Source organism: Neolamprologus multifasciatus, chromosome 5 (assembly GCF_963576455.1).
Source record: "Neolamprologus multifasciatus chromosome 5, fNeoMul1.2, whole genome shotgun sequence".
Lineage (NCBI taxonomy): Eukaryota > Metazoa > Chordata > Actinopteri > Cichliformes > Cichlidae > Neolamprologus > Neolamprologus multifasciatus.
Genome location: NC_140443.1, coordinates 16,319,399 through 16,335,663, shown reverse-complemented (window position 1 = coordinate 16,335,663; position 16,265 = coordinate 16,319,399). Strand labels below are relative to the sequence as shown.

The following is a 16,265-nucleotide window of genomic DNA, read 5'->3' as shown; positions in this document are numbered from 1 at the left end:
AGGGGTAAAACCGCAAAGGGTTCTGGGAACTTGTGGCAAGAGGTACTAGCGCACGCAAGCTTTCAATTGAACTCAGTTACACAGCGATAAAAAGAAACACAAAAAATGGCAAGAAGCTGTTGTATTATTAACTGCAATAGCCGGTGTTGTGCCAAAAAGCGATTGTCTGCCAAAAACTGATTTCCGGTATTTGCCAAAAACTGATTGCTCCTATTTAAATTGCTATAAGTAACTTGTTGGGCTATAATATGTGAAACATATGTCAAATGCATCCCTCATGGATGACATAAAGTCATATTGAGCTACAAACAACATTAGTGTAACAAGGTAGAAGCCGCAATCAGTCTTTGGCAGTGACTTTTATATAACCTTTATTTATGCCGTTAAAAAAATCTAATTAACATTAAAAATGTCTTTTGTAAGAAGTAGTTGGACAGCAGAAATGGCTCAAATATTACAATAGTTCTGTAAAAAATATTTAAAGTGGGGATAAAGGACCGGATTGGTTATAATGTAAGTACAATAACACAGAGTTGTAAAGATACTTGAAAAAACAGATTTTTAAATTCCATATATAGCCCCTTTGTAAACGCTGTTCGCCGAAGTCTATTTACCAACATACGTAAAGATATTACACGTAAAAAATACACGCAAACACGCAATCACTTTTTGGCACAACACCTGTTGCATGACAGCCACGGGAAAAGAGATCGGTTGTTATCGGATTACGTCGTGGAAGAGAAATTGTTTAAGCCATGTTTCCGAAGTAACAAAGAGCCTGGATATACCAAATATAGCGTCCCAGAACACTCCAGCTCACTTGTTAGTCTGCTCCAAGCATTCCCACAAAGGTCAGTGTTTTGTAGTAGTTAATACGTCATTTTCCATAACATAATTGGTGATATAGGTTACAAGCAAGTCTGGCGCTGAACAGAAATTGTTGCGCTATGCTCCTTTGTTTATTGTGCATAAATAGGGAATTTTCCTGACACAATATTGCGTTTCGCTTCTGTTATTACCATGGTACATTGACAGAAACATATACTTTTATTCACAGGATAAAAAAGGTTTTTTGTATCACTAATTGCCCAGTACGATTACAGCATACAATATTATTGTCACTGCTACATTTCTGTAATGCGTACCAGAAATTATTTCCACTACTAATTAATTACCGTTGAGCTTAAAGGTCCTATTAATAAACGGTTAACGGATGTGTATTTATGAAGACGATTTGTGAGACTGGTATACTTATGACAAGTACGATGGTCTTTCGTTCTACACGGTGCATTTCAAGGTCCTGTACCCAAACTGTACCTGGGCTTGTTGCAGTGACCTGAAGTTACTAAACTTCATGAGTGTATGCACTCACTCCAAGAACCGTATGATTATAAATATGAGCGTGGTGAAAGTTGGGCAGCACGTTAACGTAGTTTGTCCACTCTGTGTGCTCGTAAGGGTCTAATCCTTTCACTCCTTTGATTTTTTTTCCTCGTATCTTTTCTTTGCCTTTTCGTCGAGTCTGTCTTTGTACGGACCGGCATTGTTCTCCTTCGTTTTGTACATTCCTTTTTTGGGGGGCAAAGAAAAACCAAGAAGGTATTGGAACCGGAGAATGAACGTTTTGCGGTGCTGCAAATGCTTGCATTTGATGCGGTACTTGGATTGTTTTGCCACGAGTTCCCGGCATGCAATGCGCAAAAGTCACGTGGTCTGTCAATCGCTATAGGAAAAACCATAAAGCCTTTGCATGAAAACAACTGCTTTGATGTACACTGCCTTGTTGGTATATATGTATCTATCTAATAAACTTAAACATACACCATTCTCCCTATTCTGGATTTTAATAGCGGAAACAAAAAGACTGCTTGGTAGATTTAACCTCCTGAACTATCTACAACACATGGTAGAAACCTGAAATTAAGACCAAGAACACTAGAGGTGAGACATGATCATTAATTAATATTAAAATTAATAAATGACAGATTTAGGGATATTTTCATAAACTATTTATTTACCAAAACAATACAAAACAGCGTGGTAGCACAATATATTTTTTAACACAGCAACCTTTAAATATGAAAGGAGACAGAGAAAGAAAGGTGAGAAAGAAGAATAAGAATAGCACTTAATTGAGTTTTTGATGGCATTTTACACACAGTACTAATACAGTAACTAGAAAATATGGGAAAATACTGACATCATATACAGTACTTACTTCTGAAGAAATTATATGGGACCCTGAAAAACAGGACACAAGTGAAAGGCCTCCACCACTTGCTGATGTTGCTAAATCTGTGGAAGCTATGCCACAGCTACCACCAAACAATTCAGTTATTTTTACACATTTGGCAGCGTCTGCCTGAAGGGCTTGTTTCTTTTTGGCCCTAATTTTTTCTGCGCCTCCTTTCCTGTTTTTGTTCTCCATGATTGCTAAACAAGGGGGCGGGTGCATCCGACCTCCTCGGCTGTAATTGGTCCAGCCCAGAGTCGATCATGACCAATTGGCCAATCCAACACCTTTCATTATTTATCCATCCATCCATCCATCCATCTTCATCCGCTTTATCCGAGGCCGGGTTGCGGGGGCAGCAGCCTAATCAAAGAGGCCCAGAGATGATATTTATATCAAAAAAAAAAAAAAAAAAAAAAAAATCGATCGGCCCATAAAAACAAAAAAATCGCCAGCGGCCCACCGGGCAAATACCCGGTATGCCCGATGGCCAGTCCAGCTATGACGGGTATGAATGAGTTGGAATTTGCGAGGCAAGTGAGACAAAGAGTTTGGTAGTCACTAACTAGGTAGCTAAGAAATTTGCCTGACAGGTGATTACATGTGGAACTTTAGTTAACGTCTTCACTACATTTACTCAACCAAATCCATTGCAGGTTGTTTTTTCTGTATGACATTCCTGAGCTACTTATTTTTTCTGGTATGGATTAATTGGATTCTTATATTCTAGTTTGTCTAGTATGTATTTATTACATGAACTGGGTCCACTTAGGATTTTTTACGAGTGTATTTGTGCATCAGATGACTGCTTAGTATGACTAAATTAAATATCAAAACCACTCATGCCACCAAAATAGCTTCGATCTGTCAGGTCATGAAACGGGACCTCTGGGGGTGTCCTGTGGTATCTGGCACTGTGAAGTTGGTGGGGAACCTTTGGGTCCCATGGATTGTGGGGTGGGACTTTTGCAGATAAGGTTTGTTTCATGCCATCTCACAAATGCACTATAGCTCACATGGGTAAAATAATGCTCGAGGGCAGGGATCAGCCCTGAACCATCTCAATCTAACCCCCAGTGTCCTAAGAGAAAAGCAAAACAAATGGCAGTGAAATCAGAGTGTAATCATTGATGAACAAATCTTGAGGTGAATGACTGCACTGGGTCCACACAGCTATTTAATTTTAATTCAGTGCTGTTTTTTTTTTTTTTTTATTTAAATCAGTGACCTATGCAGTAGTACATATCATACAACTGGCAAGATGTAGGCTAATTTAAAATGTATATAACAACTTTTTCATTTGGATTTTTTAAGCCTGTGCAGCCCTCTGGAAAAAAAAAATCTTACCTACCCCCTACTCTATCAGTTAGGGATTCATGGAATGTTGAGGCAGGGTCAAGTAGCAGCTATGTCATTGTGTCTTTGCTAGGGTGTGTATACTCACTCTGCAAGAGCATTTTGGCTGCTGGTACAATCAAAGTAGCATTGATATATATCCTCACCAACAAGATTTTCCAGCAGAAAATTGCATTGCATCGCTGCATATGTTGAAAAAGTAATCATTACCTCAGTAGCTACAATTTTTGTGAGTGTTTTTTCCCCAGTTGCTTTCTTATTTTGAATCATGAACTTTGACCTTAAGTGCAATAACTGAGGCTTCCAGTTCTTTAGATGTTGTAATGGGTTCTTTGTGACCTCCTGGATGAGTCGTTGGTGCACTCATGGAGTAATTTTGATAGATCGGCCACTCATGGGAAGGTTCACCTCTGTTCTACGTTTTCTTAATTTGTGGATAATGACCCTCACCGTGGTTGACTGGGAAAAAAAACCTTGGAAATGGATTTGTAACCCAGAATGATAGATGTGAGTGGCTTTATCATCTATTCTTGGGTTGCTTTTGAGACCTTTTAGCTTGCTATTTAATTACTTGATGTCTTGATTCTGCAGGTCTGGCAGTAATCAGGCCTGGGTGTAGCTCCTGAAATCGACTCAGTTTTCAGAAGAAGTTTCAGTTTTCTTTCACAGTTAATAAATGAAATAATCATTAAAATAAAGTGCATTTTATCAACAAGTGTGGAAAATATACGGAAAACTAAGAAATCGGGAAGGGAGCAAATCCCCCCCCCCTTCCCCCCACAGTACTGTACTGAAATCATGATTACCACTTCCTACTTTAGAAGCGAAGTTGGGGCCCTGTTTACTCGATCTTTAACTTAGGCTCCTTTGCTGAGAACATAAGCGAACACTGTGCTCTCTTAAACTGTATTGTGCTCGAATTAAATACGCGTGTACAAAATTAGACGTGCTAAACATCGCTGCAAGGGGGCTGATGATAATTGTAGCATCTCCAGTTATAGAACTCCAATCGAAGGTTCTCTCTCCCTCTCTGCTGCAACGTGGGGTTTCCCAGCGCTGACTGCAGGGTTACCGCGCCCATCTCATTGCTCGGTGGCCGGACAAGAGTGTTACTACGGAAAGGGCAGATGTTAAGCTCGGCAAAAGGGAGACAGTAGGCTGTCTTGTTGGGTGAGCTTTAGTGAATTTAAAGATTGGCTTTTTATCTGCCTGGGCAGTGCCTTCATTAAAGGGCTTTAGTGGGTGTGATTCCCCCTCTCCGTCCCCTCCCCTCTCCGGTTGGTTGACTGAGGTTGTCAAGCTCCCCCAGCCGTAGCCTGCGTTCGGGAAGGGCTACTCCTCGGAAAACTACGCTAGCTGGCTTAAGCTAGTTAGTAAGCTAGCGTTGTGGTGTTCGTTGATGCGTGGATCGGAGATACACACCGTCCCGTGTTCCAGTCAATGCCCAAACTCAAAAACAGGCGCAAATTGAATCAGGTAAGGCAAAATGCAGCGACCAGCACACTGCTTTTAGAGCTGTAATTGTAACTGTTCTACCTTTAGCTAATGAATTGTGGCGGAATTGAACTGCCCGGGGGTGGGGTAGCAGTAGCCTAGCCTTTTAGTTAGCAGGGGTTAGCTAGCATTAAGTTGGCTATTTTGCCATAAGAGTGTTTGTATCGGTGGATCCCGGTGTAGAGTATTAGCTACAAATTAAATGACAGAACTTAACTAGTATCCAAGCATCTGAGCAACGTTAGCTACAATTAATGTCGGCGGAAGCTTCTGGCTGGCGTTTAAGTAATAATGTTGGCCCAGCGGAGGTGCTTCTTGATATAAAATGCATTGATAACCATATGATATAAGAGACAACTGCAGTAATCATGCTTAAATTTGAAGCTTCACTGATTGCACTAACTTACATTATAATCGAAAAGGTATATTTAAAGATTTTGTCAGTTGATGATGACATACTGGGTTGGGCTGGAACAATAAACGTCCCGTAATAATAGCAAACAGTGTTTTTCTTGTGATTAAAAAGAGTGGGTTATAGCATCACTTGTTAACTCTGCGCACGCTTCTGTGGATTAAATTGCAACACTTATTTAACGTAAATGCCATTGCCGCGTTTACACCCTGTTTTTACCAGCCGAGCAAATAAGTTAGCATATCGGTGCCTGTCTGCAACAAAACGGCCGCGTCGATGCAACGCCTTAACTCGTGTTGGGAACATTACTTATCAACAGCCAGCTAACTTGCAGGTTTCATGGATTTAGTTTCTTTTTTCTTTCTGTATTCGCTTATTTTCTGAAAGGTCATTTGCTTTATGAAAAACACCCAGCCCCTCTTCCCTCCCCCCTTTTTTTCTTCTTGCATTTGTCGCTTGCTGGAGTAAAACAGGCCATCGCCGCCCGACCTTGCAGTTTTACAGTCTTCCCCCTCCCTCCGTCTGCTGCAAGATTAAAAGGACCAAATAAATTTACGTGGTAATCAAATTAACTTGGAAGTACTGCGTTTAACGAGATTGTTAGTATGTAAGTAAGTGGATCTCCGAAGGCCAATCCACAAGCCAGTTTTCTGGTTTACCCACTGTTGCTTAAAAGCTAACTACATAGCACCCTGTATAATTGCGGAAGAGCGGCGGAGTCTTCCCTGAAGTGACTGTGGTTACGTTATTTTGCATTTGATAATTCTGGCTATTTGGTTCGCGTGTTATGAAATTTTGCGAGTGTTGCGTTACATTGACTCTGCTTATTTCCAGGCATTTTTAACCCTTGTGTGTAACTGTTCTTAATAAGGTGACTTTAATTTTTTGAATATTAGCTCTGCCCTGCCTGCAGGCCTACTCTGTCGAGCTTGCTAGCAAGCTAACTAGCGGACAGCAGTCTGCAAGATGGCGTTTAGCTGCATCTTCAGTGCAAGTCATATTATCTTTACACTGTGAGGCACTCAGTATTTTTGCCACCTTATTGTGCAGAATTGCGTGTAATTTCCTCCTGAAATGTGCGTGCAGCCTCTGCAGAGTAACCTACTAAACAAATTCAAACCAAAAGCGAGGTTAAAACAGCTATCCGGCAGCCATTCAAATGCAACGCAAAGTCCAATGCAAATGATATCATTGTGACTGTTGTAGGCAAATCACAGTACTGCACACAATGTCTGTGTCAACTATCAGTGCAACTCATACACTGTTGGTTAAACCTTTGCACACAAACACGTTAGTTCATGCTGTTGATTTATACTAGTACATTTTGTTTCTGTCACAAAATCTGTTTGCATTGTTGTTAAAACTACCAATAGTGTTTTGAAATTGTATGTTACTGGATTCCTTCAGAAAGTAGTCCTACTTGTATCTGGTCACAACTGCATGAGAGGATCTGTAATATGGTTGCGATGTCATTGGAAGCTGAAAATCCTGGCAATTTCTCAAAGCAAGTGCCTGGATTAGTTGTGTGTAAAAGAATTAAGATTAATCTCATCCTTTTATGATTGGAAAAACATATTTCTAATGCCTGGACAGGCTTTGCCAGCTGTTTACATTAGTGGACATGGATAGGATTAGAGACTCATTGACTGAGGATTTTAGCTTTTAGGATTATGGAGTTGCTCAGTGATACTGCTGGTTATGGCTTTTTCTGTGATCCAGCTTTAGACCTGTGAAACATTGCATTATTGTTATTATTTAACAGTACAGATAAGCCGGTATGTTCTTGAGAACAAATGTTTGTTTATCTAGTGAAACATACACATTTAACTGAAAATGTAGAAGACACCTAAAATAGCAGACACAATCTGCCCTTAAGGGACTTGAAAACTAGTGAGCTGCAACTTCAGGCTGTTTGCCACTGCTCATTGTTTATCATGCAGTCAGCTGACCCTGATCAGGCGCTTGGAAAGGAGAAGTGATGAGGGAGAGGAACTCCTTAACTGTAAGCATCCACAGAGGTCAACAAGATTGAATTTTTATTTTATTTTTTTAATTTCTGAATGTAAAATATTTAAAACTCAGATTTATAACAGGACTCTATTGAAATATCAGGGTATTCCACATTAATATTTGCCACTGGAATTTATTTTTATTTTTTGGGGAATTTGGCATTTAAAAAGGAACAAAAAAGATTTAGGCATCTTATTTCATCTGACTCAAGTTTGAATTTAAAACATTGAGCATTGAGTAGCACTTTAAAACTAACAGCTTTTCATAGTTGTGATAGATACTCATCAGTTTAACTTAAAAGAATTTAATTTAAATTCATTGGAAAAGTTCAAATTCAGGCAGAGTTACTTATCTAACCTCCTTTTTCTGTAGTTGTTTCCAACTCTGTGTACTAAATAAAAACTCCTATGTTTTATTTTTGAGTTCATGGGATTAATTATACTTAAAGTTAAGACAGGAAACTCTACATTAGTGTAGTAAATATTTCTAACTTCAATTATTAGTTCTTTTATTTTTCTCAGATTGAGAGAAGTTGGGAATATAGTTTTAAAATTATGTTTTAAGAGGTTTTCAAGGTGAGAATGGCATCCTGCTGTCACTGGATGATGCTTAAGCATGATTACGTTCCATGACACATTTATTATAAGATTAATGAGCATAAGAGGATAACTTGAGTTAGAAAGGCCAACCAGTCAGACAACTTAAACGATAGTGTAGATAAGGTTGAGAAGACTTTCAGTCTTGTCCTGCAACTTACAGTAACATAGGTGAGCTGACAGAAAAACACAAGGTAAGGTAACTGGTAGGGCAGTGCTAGTTAACTTGATCTTTAGTAACTTTACAATCATATTTAAATCTGTATTACATTTTGTTTTTAATTTCTGGGTTAATTAGGTTTGGTAATGTTATTTATTTTTCACTTTTAAGCTGTTACATGTGTAACAAGTAAAAATTCTGAGTTTAACTTTGTGACTGTCGTCTTCAGTATAAGTATAATAGAAGGAAGTTACAATTCTTTAGAAAGAATTTGGCTTCCAAGCGTTCACATATCCTAACAACACAATAACTCTATAATAACGTAATCTGTAGAAAATTATGGCTGATCTTACATTTGGTCAAAACCGAGAGTGTTTTCTCCACTCTAGGTTGGTAACTTATTTACTCTTTGCAGTTCAATACAGAAGTATCTGTTTCCCATTTTAAATGCAAAGAGATGTCCCGTGTGCAGCTTCAGGTTGGTTTTGTAAAGTAGTTTTGCTCACTGCTCTTTCATAATTCATTAGATGGATCTTACCACAAGGTTATTTGTCTTGCAGGATAACTGGAGTCAGTATAAGAACATTTGTCCAACTAATAATCCTCCTACTGACCTTATTATTAAATTCAATACTATATTCATAAATCCATTCCTACCTGTTGATTGCAGCCATCTTTTAGGTGTTTCATTCTTCTACCTTAGGAAAACCTTACTTTTCGTTACTCTAAGTATGCTGACATGGACGTTACTGAAATGGACAGTTAACAAATGTCCCAACCATAACAGAAATTAAAATGGTAGATGAATCTGTCATGCTAAATGCAGTTTTAGTTCAGTATTGCATTGCTGAGCTTTTGTCTTTTTCCTGATATCTTCCATGTGAATGAAATCAGTGTCTCATACAAAGAAATTGATTTCAGACACGCTGGGAATGCTATATCTCATCAGTAAAATTAATATGTATATATTTTATTAGCTGAACTTTGAGCGTGCCTCGAGGCTCTGTATTAATATAAGTGGCTTATTGATCACTGAAATTCTGAGTATCCCAGGGATTGAGGTCAACAGGATAATGACTGCTTTTCGGATCACTGGAAAGTCATGCATTAACAAGATTTGTCTGGCAATATGAATTGTGTGTCAGGATTTAGCTGGTGACATTGAGGTTGGAAAGTAAGGTTGAAGCATGAACTGCACATCAGATATATTGTAGGTAAGCATTTATTTTTTATTTTTATTTTTTGTTTTGTTTTGATCGAATTGATGGCAATCTCGGTGAAAATCTTTATCCACTGCAGGTCTGTCAGCTGCGTTCAGACCCATTTTGCGTTTGTCTTCATTACAGCTTTGATTTTAAAATGGTTTGCTTGAAAGATTAAAGTGCCTCATATTTCCTTTGTTTTTGTTGCTTTTTTTTAGAGCAACAAGTGCCCGTGGTAGCTGGAGTAAGGTAATTGAAAAAGCAGAATAAGATGAGTGAACTGGACCAGTTACGCCAAGAGGCAGAGCAGCTCAAGAATCAGATCAGAGTGAGTAACAAAGTATCACTTCACCACATAAAAGCATACAGATGTTTATTCTGAAAAATCTGACAGCCCTTCCAGTCGAGACTGGTGTGAGATGGAAAATGTCTGACCAAAGTGTTAACCCCCCCCCCCCCTTTTTTCTTTTTTTTTGTTTGTTTGTTTGTTTGTCTCCTCAGGATGCCAGGAAAGCATGTGCAGATGCCACACTATCACAGGTAACATTTAACTTTTCATAGTGTTTGGGTTGAAAAGCATTTGATGGGAAATTAACCTTATAGCACTTAATGTTTTACAGATCACAGCTAACATTGACCCCGTTGGCCGAATCCAGATGCGTACAAGACGAACGCTGCGGGGCCATTTGGCTAAAATATATGCCATGCATTGGGGAACAGATTCTAGGTAAAACCTAACGGCCAGAATATGATTTGTGGAGCATAGTGAACTTTGTGTCTTCCAGCAGTTTATGCATATTTTTCTAGTTGTTTTTAACTCTGGATAAAAATAGATGCGTGACAACCTCTGGATACTGTGTTAGGGATGTTCATGTTACTGTTCTTTTCTTTTTTGTAGGCTCTTGGTCAGTGCCTCTCAAGATGGCAAACTTATTATTTGGGATAGCTATACCACAAATAAGGTAATTTTCTTCATTATTATTTTATAATGAGGACTAATGGAATAATAGGCAAATCTTGTGTTTAATCTAGTTGACAGGTAATAACAACACAGCCTTACAAAGCGCAGAAAAAAAGTGCGGTCATCTTCATTCTGACGTTTTAAAATGTTTACATAGATTGGATACTAAAAGTGATCTTGAAATTAATAAAACTATATACATTTAGTTTACCTTTTAAGTTGTTCCTTTTGTACTATGTTGTACTTCTTTATGGGATAAAACAATTTTTTTGAACCTATGAGGATATGTTGAATTGAAAAGAGGGAAAACTTATATTTAAAAGTGTTGCAGATCAGCTGAGCAAAAGGCATTTGTGCCCTTTCCCCTGAGGCTGATGTGTCTGGTGTGCAGTTGTTGATATCGGAGGAATGAGTACACTGTTTTAATGCCTAAAAGGTAATCTGGCTTCTCCACCAAAGACAGAAGTTTCATCGGGATCCTTAAAAAGCTTTCTGACTTGTTTGGGATACTGAAGAACCTTTTGGGGTAGTATAATTTAACGTGATACGGTGGACAATGATCCAGCTGGTAATAAAAAGATTAAAGGGTAATTCTTCCAACATTAAAGGGTAGATTGAGGTTTGATTTGTTTATGGGATACTTTAATGCAAGGCTGGTTATTTCATCCTCTGTTTAATTAAGCTGTTGCATTATGGTGTCCCTAAGCAGCTGATTATTGACTGATATCATGTTTCCATTGAAATGGAAAAATTACGGCCGTGATTCTCAACAGTGCAGCCTCTTCTGAGTTGTAGCTTGGGTCACAAGAACTTACTTTGTGATCTGGCCGTACCTCACAATAGTTTATTTTTATAGTTTATACTTGAAAAGAATTTGGCAGGTTTTTTTGTTTAGAAACGTCTTTTGTTCAGTTTAAATTTCAGGCCTTGGCTTGTCCTCGAAGAAACCATTGGAAACTTGTCAGCAAGCCACCAGAGCGTTCTTTGCTGTAAGCTTTGGTTCACTGCTGCAGTCAGGTTGTTGCGCTCTGGAGATTTTTTTCTTTCTTTTCTCTTAAAGGAACCTTGTGTTTGGCTTCTGTCTAACTACTCTACCATAAAGACCTTTTTGATGACGTGCTGACATGATTGTCTTCCTGGCAGGACTTTCTAAACTGTTTAATCCAATAATTTTGACATAGGTCAACTCTACTGAAGCCCTACACGCAAATTTTAAGGACACATTATATCCAGCAGGACACAGCTGACTACAGCGTTGAGTGCTATAGCAAAGGGTCTGAATACTTGTTGCTTGAAACTTTGAAGTGTAAAAAGTGAAGGAGTTGCAGTACTTTCTAAATTGTATAAATAAGTATTGACATTTATTTTATGCTTTATAAAGGCAAACTGACATTGTTGTGCGTTAGTGTTTAAATGCCAAATTTAGTTATTGTAACATTGCTCTCCAAAAGGTATGTAATCCTATTTTAAAGATTTTGTTTCTTTGACAAAATGGAACTTAAGTACCTGTGCATGTGTGTGTTTGTTACTCTATAGGTTCATGCCATTCCACTTCGATCTTCCTGGGTCATGACTTGCGCATATGCGCCTTCAGGAAACTATGTGGCCTGTGGTGGCTTAGATAACATCTGTTCCATCTACAACCTGAAAACACGTGAGGGGAATGTACGTGTGAGCCGTGAGCTCGCTGGACATACAGGTAAATGGTTGTAAAGGTCTTCTCAAATAGCAAAGTATCAGTTAAAAACATGCTTCTTTTGCCATATTGTCTATGTTAACTTATAGTTGGATTCAACAAAACAGTGGCATGATAAGGTGTATGTTGCTTTAAAAATTTGTTAGCCTTTTTTTTTTTTTTTTTTAATTTTCAATAAATTTTAAATAACTGATCTATTTACTGCTAATTGCTGATCAGCCATAACTGCAAGTAGGGGTTAAATGTGCACTGCTAGTTCTACATTTGTCTTTCACTTGTGTATTAATGACTTCTATTGACTCTCAATATTAGGATACCTGTCCTGTTGTCGCTTTCTTGATGACAACCAGATTGTTACAAGCTCTGGAGATACCACTTGGTGAGTGAAAAGATGACATTGAGTTCCGTTAATGAGTGGTTAACGTGCTAGACAACAGGCAAACTGATTCTAAATCCTTTATTTCACAGTGCACTTTGGACATTGAGACTGGCCAGCAGACAACCACATTTGCTGGACACACCGGTGATGTCATGAGCCTGTCACTCGCCCCTGACTCAAGGTTATTTGTCTCTGGTGCTTGTGATGCCTCTGCTAAACTCTGGGATGTTCGAGAGGGCATGTGCAGACAGACATTTACTGGCCATGAGTCTGACATTAATGCCATCTGTGTAAGTTCCATACACATGTAAATACAAGTGTTTTGCTTGCTAAATTTGTTTCCTGTTTGTTATTTCAATCGATAGTTGGACAATAATTATTTCTGTTTTTGGAACTTTCAGTTTTTCCCTAATGGAAATGCCTTTGCCACGGGCTCTGATGATGCCACCTGCAGGCTGTTCGATCTGCGTGCTGATCAGGAATTAATGATCTATTCTCATGACAATATCATATGTGGCATCACCTCTGTGGCATTCTCAAAGAGTGGCCGCCTTCTTCTGGCAGGATATGATGACTTTAACTGCAATGTGTGGGACACACTAAAAGCTGATCGTGCTGGTTAGTATTGCTGTTGGTAATCCCAAGAGCACTTTGTAACATCCAAATTGATGTCACCTGTATTTCCTTAGTGCACTACTGTTAACTAAATGACAATTATGATTGCTTATAGGTGTGTTGGCTGGACATGACAACCGCGTTAGCTGCCTGGGAGTTACTGATGATGGCATGGCAGTTGCAACAGGATCCTGGGACAGTTTTCTGAAGATCTGGAATTGAAGCCTGAAGGTTCTTTTACTGTTTGATTGTTATTTTTTGTTTGTTTGTTTTTTGCATTTTTTGTTTGTTTTTTTGTTATTTTTTTGTTGTTATTATTATTATTTTTTACATTTGTATCCAAATAAATGCCAATTTCCCTCCAAAATCCAGTTACCTTTACGCTTGTTCCACACTTGGTTGTTGTTTGTAATGGGACACAATCTGCTTGATCTTTGTCCATCAAGTTTTAAGGTCTTAACCTGGCAGAACATTAAAAAAAAGAGGCTAAACAGTAGGTCAGATTAGATTATTCAAATCTTAAATTTAACCTTTCTTTGTTTCTCAGATGTTCATTTAACTCCAAAGTTGACTGGAAGACCATTACAACTTGAGAATGTTCACAGCATCTTCTTCAACACTGTTTAAACTGACTTGGACACCACAAAAACGAAGGGAAACCAATGCCTTTCCTACACAAAGAAGAGCACAATTGTTTATCACCTAGTTAAGAAAGGATCTCCTGTGGTATCAAATCCAAAACTTGTGCATTCCTTCTTGGACCATTTTATGTTACCTTGAAAGAGAAAACAACACTATCATCCCATGCAAATGTGTGCGTCTTGAAAGCAAATGTTGGAGTGTAATTGTACAAATTATTTAACTTTTTTCCTTTTTTTTTTTTTTTCTCTTTCTTTTTCTTTTTTTTAAAAGATTTCTATTCTGATGGTTTGTTATTCTTGATGGCTTTTTTTTTTTTTTTTGGTCATATTTCTTTAGTGGTTTTAGATATGTTTGAATTACAGCTTGTCTTTCTAATCCAGGTGAATCATATAAGACAGATGAGAAAAACATGCAGAAGTAAAAAGCTTGGATCATATTACACGAGCAGCTTTCAAAATGTCCATGATGTATTTATATACTAGCTGTTTTTGTTTCATCACAGCCTTTTGCACATGAAGCTTTGCCTCTCAACTAATACTGTGTTAACTAACCAAGCACATGCTATAAGTTATGAATGCTCATTCCAGTACAGAAAGAGTTATTACCAGTAAATTATCCAGTTAAGCCCCTTAATTCTTGTACATGCCTTTGACTTTTGGTGGGAAGGGTTTGGTTTGGGGTGCTGAGGTAACTGAGGCATGGCTCGATTTTACTATATGAAAGGGGATTTGTGTTTCGTATCCACTTTGAGTGAAACACCTCACCTGACTTAATAGACACTTCCTTTGCTTGGGACTGCAGTTGCAACTCTGTGAATGAAATGTACAAAATCAATGTCTGAAAATAATGGTCTGTTTTAAGTTAAGACATTTAATTTTGTCTGCCATGAGTTAATTTAGATGTGCATGCTGTAGACTTGCTTTCAATGGTGCAAAATTCCTAGATTTTTCTTTTGTTTCCAAAAAGGAGAGTAACCGGTTAATTGAACTTAATAGAGGCCAATTTATTTTTGGCTCAAACTCTGCATACATACATCATGTACTAATACTGGTAACGCTATGCACCAGAGTGAGCAAGAATGGAAACAGACTTATTATTGACTGCATACTTAATGTAAATTATGCTTACCAGTTCTATTGATGCCAATTTTGTAATAATTATAACAATCATTGTGAGAAATCTATCCTTGAAAAGTCCTCTCTTCTTCAAATCTTCACACACACAATGGAACAGAAATGTCCTCACACACTGTCCATACTAAAACTTTTTGTACATTCTCCCCCCCCTCCATTGGTCTTAAATTGAAAATCAGAACATCTGAATGACAACATTTTCACTGTATACAGAAGCACTTTTGTTAAAGTTGTGACATATTTTCACTTTTTTCTTTTTTTTTTTTTTCCTTTCTGCGATGATGTACAATAAATGTGATGTATTCGTGTATGGCCACAAGTGAAAATGCAATTCAACTGAGGTGGATTCCCTTTTCTCTTTCCATTAATATTATAGAGCTCTGCACCCTTATGTACCTATTCACTTTTTGTATTTCATTTCGGTCTGTTGGTGTTCCACGGTGAGCTGGATGCAAGATAGATACTGTACTAAATTGTACTGTTATTGATTGGAAAATGTAATAAAAAGCTGTTTGAGATCTTGCTTTGTTGTGTTTTTGTGAGGGTTCTGTCAGAATCTTCTGATGTGCCATTTAAACAATTCGCTGCTTTGTGCAGCTTTGAGTTTTTGGAGGGAGCCTTAAAAAACTAACTTGTATGCAGTAACTGTATTATGTTCACTAAAGAGAGACCGGATTTGTTTTTCTGACCTATGCAGAAGGAATTGTGATGCATGTGGATGTAGAATTTTTTTGAGTTTTTTTTTAAATTGTGTAGCAGTGCTTGTATTATTACTCTTTATTGTCAGATTTCAGCAACATAATTTTATATGGTACTTTTTTTTCCTTCCAAGGATTTCAAAGTCATTTTCATATGACTTGAAGTGAAATTTTTCACTTGCACCCTGGTTAAAAACCAAGAAGAAGGCCCTACTTCTGCTGGTGTAGATGTCTGTGCTGGTGGGGCTTTCACCGTCCTCAGAGTACCAGCATGCCTCAGGTTCATGAGAAAGAATTGGTGTCCCTTCGTAAGTAGGTAGCAAGTGCTATGGCTCCAGGTAAAGTTCTCAATGAGATACACCAAGGTACCTGAAAGTGGAGGCCACTCCCACAGATGAAGTGCAGAGGAGGAGGGGAGTTACCTTTCCTGCCGAAACCAATCATCATCATCCCTGCACCAGCTTCCCTTGCTTTACCTCTTGTCTGTAGTCAGTCAATGTTGATCCCCAAACTTCTAAAATTGGTTTGTAAAACTGCTTTATGCACATGGAACTTTAAAGTTTCACTGTTCAATTGAACAACATCCTATTAGGGGGACAAGCCATGCAAAAAGACCAATTATCTGAAAATGATTTAATATTGAAAAAGCCAGTCTCTTCATCATAACTGGATTCTTTT

The 16,265-nt window shown here is 38.1% G+C and overlaps 1 protein-coding gene across 1 annotated transcript; it reads left to right on the top strand.

Moving 5' to 3' along the window:
• Positions 1-8,247: 8,247 nt before the first annotated feature.
• Positions 8,248-15,412, top strand: gnb1b (guanine nucleotide binding protein (G protein), beta polypeptide 1b). The gene is given in 12 exon segments (XM_085159585.1): positions 8,248-8,272; positions 9,682-9,791; positions 9,965-10,003; positions 10,084-10,190; positions 10,362-10,425; positions 11,961-12,123; positions 12,433-12,499; positions 12,589-12,596; positions 12,599-12,789; positions 12,901-13,117; positions 13,230-13,345; positions 13,662-15,412. Coding segments are annotated over 10 exon segments (1,020 nt in total). The 5' UTR covers positions 8,248-8,272; positions 9,682-9,734; the 3' UTR covers positions 13,337-13,345; positions 13,662-15,412.
• The last annotated feature ends 853 nt before the right edge of the window (positions 15,413-16,265 follow it).